Below are 4208 nucleotides of genomic sequence, written 5' to 3'. Positions count from 1 at the left end.
TCCCACCATGCTCTCCGCGCGTCTCTTTACTCGCCATAACCGAACGGTGTTTACGCGGCGCGTACACCGGCGTCGATTATTCGCTCCGCCCGCGCCGCTCGGTCCCTTTCGAACGTGACCATTCGGATTTCGAGCTAATCGAACGGTAGAATGTGAAAGGGTTTTCGTAGATTTTAATATTAACACTTTGCCGCGCATTTATCGCATCGTTAGGTTGGCGTGGGCGAGTATGACGCAGGAAGGCAGCAGACAGTTTCAAAGTAAAAGAAGAAACATCTGCTTAAAAGATTTTAACGAAAGACGATCTGGTAAATTGGGAAGGGAGAACAGTGCAATTGTTTCTCTAAAAATAAAAAACGCGTACGTGACTGCGGCCGATAAAGTGTTAACTCTGAACGGACCGGACGTGTTTCGAGTTGACTTACCGCCGAAAGATACCGCAACATAGATAACGAGCGGGGAAAAATTCGCAGAAGCGACCTAGCACGATACGTGTTCATTGGAAATATTACAATGATAACAATGAGGAGAATAAAATGATTATTTCCACTATATACGCGGCATTCCTCCATTAAGGGTTTTTGGAGAACGCGTGACGTTTATTGTATCGTATGCTTGAATCTCCTACTGATTGTAGGATATCTTTAGGTGGTTGAATAAGGGACTACCTTTCTCTTTAAACAATATTCCCTTCATCATCTTTGTCAACAAGGAACTGCGCAACTCTTAAAGTTTCTATTGTTCGTCCACCGTGCAAATAAATATACGACGCGTGCGACGATTCGCGTTCACTTGTAATTAATTCTCGATGCGTATTGGCGCCTTACCAGCAGACCGCTGTGCAGGAGGTTTCAAAAAAGGTAACACGGCCTATAAGCAATTTAAACGACCGGAAGAAGGTAAACAAAAATGTGCACGTACAATTTCGAACTGTGAAGTTCCTCGCGGTAACGTTCCGTTTCGAAGTCCTCGCTTGTGAACTTCTCGCATTGTTTTCTCACGAACACTGCCAAGTATTGTGGAACATCCTGTACAATGGTTGCCCAACGCAGAGGCCGCAAAATTTTCCTAGGTTGTCGCAATAGGGAAGTTTCACCATCATCGAAAGCACCCGAACCATTACGGACGCGCGGCACATTACCAAATATTATATCACGATATCCACGCCGAAAATGGGCGGCAAGACGCCCCCCTTCTCGTTAGAAAGGAGTGTGATTCACTTTCGCGAAACAATCGGCGAACGAGATCGATCAACGCAATAGAGGAAGCATTCCTACCCCATCGGAACTTTTGCTTTTCTTGTTTGAGGAGTGTTATTGATGCTCTATGAACAAGAACGCGCGACGTTATTTAACAACCGAGAGTGACAGCCAATCGGCAGCTTGTTGTGAAAATAACACCTGCCTGATAATTAGAGCCGCGACACGCGTCATCGAAATTTCAATCGACAAAGTGAAACTTTGCAATAGTGTACGCAAACAGTAGCTTCGCGACTCTGATTTCTTCTGGCTGACATTTTCTATGGGGTACGAAGGTAAAGAGAAATATGGAGAATTCATTAGGTTTCGAGTTGGACCGATAAGTTTTGGTAATATTTTTATTAATTGAACTGAGTTGTGGTTCGTTGGATATTGGATAATTACGGAAAATTGGATGTGAATTTTCTTTCGTCGAACATATGGGAATGATAATTTTTTTATTGACATCATTCGATCCTATCTACCGGAATGGGCACGGTGAAAACGTGCGTTTATATCAATAACAATTGCCTCACAGGACATACACTTCGACATAAAGAAAATTATAATCATTTACTTTCACTTTTTCCATCGATAATCATGACGCGTGAGTGCTGCCCGTAATTGATATCTTTTACCTGGTCCCTCGGTATAGCGTAATTTTATTGACCTCGGATACGGTTGAGGGAATTGAAATTATTTCTCATACTACTATGTACGAAACGAAATTTCAGTGAACAGAAACTTGAGAACAAATAATTTTTTAAACAGATTTTATAAACATCTACATATTTTAGAAATATAAATAAGACTGAGCATTGCAATAGAGTTTTATTACTGTTTTATCTTAGAACTCCATTTATAGAACATGTACTGGTCTGGATTAGGTCAAATGTCATCAGCTAGAACTGCTAGAGCTATGTATATTACTATGATATAAAAATAAAATTATTTGATTTGTCTTATAGCTTCTCACGCTTGCATAAATACAGCTCTGTTATATAGAATATATAGTATGGAACAAAGGTTCTACGAATAGAGCTCTAATTATCGAAAGGGAATATGAAGATTGAATGAATGATTTGATAGATAAGTTGCAAATATTCTCAGTGTTCATACAATATCAAAAACATAACACAACAATGATCTTTTAATAACAATGTAAAATGAATGGCTCCTGTTTATAAATTAAATACAACTATGAGATCCTGACAGACATTGCTATATATTTTTTCTATAATACTTTGTTTCGTCAAAGTCAATATCTTCGTATTCTTCAATTTCCACTTTATACTTGGGCTTACGCCTTTGTAACCTCATTTCACGTTCTTCTGCACTAAGTTCTTCAAAATGAATAGGAAGCGTAATTATTTCCCTTGGTGAGTCCTGGTCTATAATAATGGAACTACCATTTGGAAAAACAAGATTGGTAGGGTACGTGTTCTCATATATTTTTCTATGCTTCTTCGTTATCCCCGCCGTCCAACAATTAAAACTTCTGCGAATGGTTAATGCAGTCAGTGTTGTTCGTAAAAGCGAAGATACGTTCATTCTGAAATATGAATAAATAATCGTAAAGATTGAGACAAAGAAAATTCCTTAATTCAATAAGAATCGAAAATTATTTTAAATTCAAGAATCATTTTAAATGTTAATGGAAATATCATAGAGAAAAACATTCGAATATGTACCATGACAGGTTATGTTTGAAATATAAACTACTGAATATTAGAAATGTAATTCAAACATTAATGCTTATTACTTATTGACATTTTTGTTATTCAGAATGAATTACTTAACGGTAACGTTTAACTGTCTTTTGCGATACCGTACATAATTAAATTTTAAACAAGCAGAACTTACCTCTCTTTTAAATAACACGAATAACCTTACACAATAACACGTTCTGCGCAAGCTTCGAGAAGTCATGTGACAAACCGCTTATCGAACTTAATCGTATTTCGATAGTTTCGATAGTTTCGATAGTTTCGATACTCGTTCAAATTACGAAAGTTCTGGAGAAGTTGGTAGTTGGTGCGTGTTGCGAATAATCGTCCGCATAAATTACATAGTTTTTTAGTGAAAAAGAAACAAAGTACTTGATTTTTTTGTTTTACTATTTGGCCGCCGCTAAAGTAGTTCGCAAGACGTTGAAATTTCCACTGGGGAATGCATCAGGTCATTCGGTAAGAACAAATTTTCATCTATTATATCCGGATCGAGCATAACGGCATCGATGACGGCGTATATGCGTTCGTGTATTTGAATGATAGATAGTTCGCTTGTTTATTAGAATAAATATAAATAAGTCAGTCAGGGGAAACAATAGACAAACCGCCAATTGCACTGTTCGATGCTTCTTCTTGCGATCCTTCGTAACTGCTACCAGGTATTTCAACATATTCTTTACGGTCCCTGTAGAAAGGAATTTTCGATAATCTGTATGTAGAGAATACCTTTTTTAACTAAAATGGCGACGGATGGAATATGATTTTCTAAAAGAAATATTTTTCTACCATAAAACCGTACTGTCCGTTGATGGGAACAAAGTCAAAGACGGGAGATATCCGGATGAAGGTTTAAAATTTTAAATAATAAAATAAAGTAAGTTCGTCTCACACACGAGTAAAATTTGGACAGCACGGCTATAAGACACAAAATCACGTGCGATGCGTTTTTATTTATAATGAGTCAGTTTAATTAGTGTTGTTAGTAAAAATTAATAAATATGCACGTTCACCCACATACACACTAATACATACACACTCAGTTATGCATGCAATACTTGGCTTATACTAACTTATCGTACTAAATTTGTACAAACACAAATATTGTTACATCACTAAGGTACTAACATCTCAGTGGAATGTTTCTTATCTCATAACATACACATCAATTTTTATTAAACAGCCAGTAACCTTTCTCTTATCATGCAAGATAAGTCCATTATAAATGACTGAAAATTTTATT

The 4208-nt window shown here is 37.0% G+C and overlaps 2 protein-coding genes across 5 annotated transcripts in view; one reads left to right on the top strand and one right to left on the bottom strand.

The window, feature by feature from the left end:
* Positions 1–1454: 1454 nt before the first annotated feature.
* Positions 1455–4208, top strand: part of LOC143174564 (uncharacterized) — a 115002-nt gene continuing 112248 nt past the window's right edge. For 3 of the 4 annotated variants that reach the window (XR_012998715.1, XM_076368091.1, XM_076368090.1), the window contains exon 1: positions 3239–3424. Coding sequence is in view for 2 of the 4 variants with exons in the window: in XM_076368091.1 (XP_076224206.1) it covers positions 3408–3424 (17 nt within the window). In the remaining 2 variants the exon portion in view is untranslated. Of the gene's footprint in view, positions 1535–3238; positions 3425–4208 lie in introns of those variants that run through there. The other variant, XM_076368092.1, reaches the window with a different exon arrangement.
* On the bottom strand, positions 2371–3255 carry mRpL55 (mitochondrial ribosomal protein L55). The gene is made up of 2 exons (XM_031971419.2): positions 3102–3255; positions 2371–2790 (listed from the first exon to the last, which is right to left on the bottom strand). Exon 2 carries the CDS (start codon positions 2787–2789, stop codon positions 2460–2462), a length of 330 nt encoding a protein of 109 aa, XP_031827279.1. The 5' UTR covers position 2790; positions 3102–3255; the 3' UTR covers positions 2371–2459.

This window comes from Nomia melanderi, chromosome 5, assembly GCF_051020985.1.
Source record: "Nomia melanderi isolate GNS246 chromosome 5, iyNomMela1, whole genome shotgun sequence".
NCBI lineage: Eukaryota > Metazoa > Arthropoda > Insecta > Hymenoptera > Halictidae > Nomia > Nomia melanderi.
This window is presented reverse-complemented; position numbering and strand designations above follow the sequence as displayed.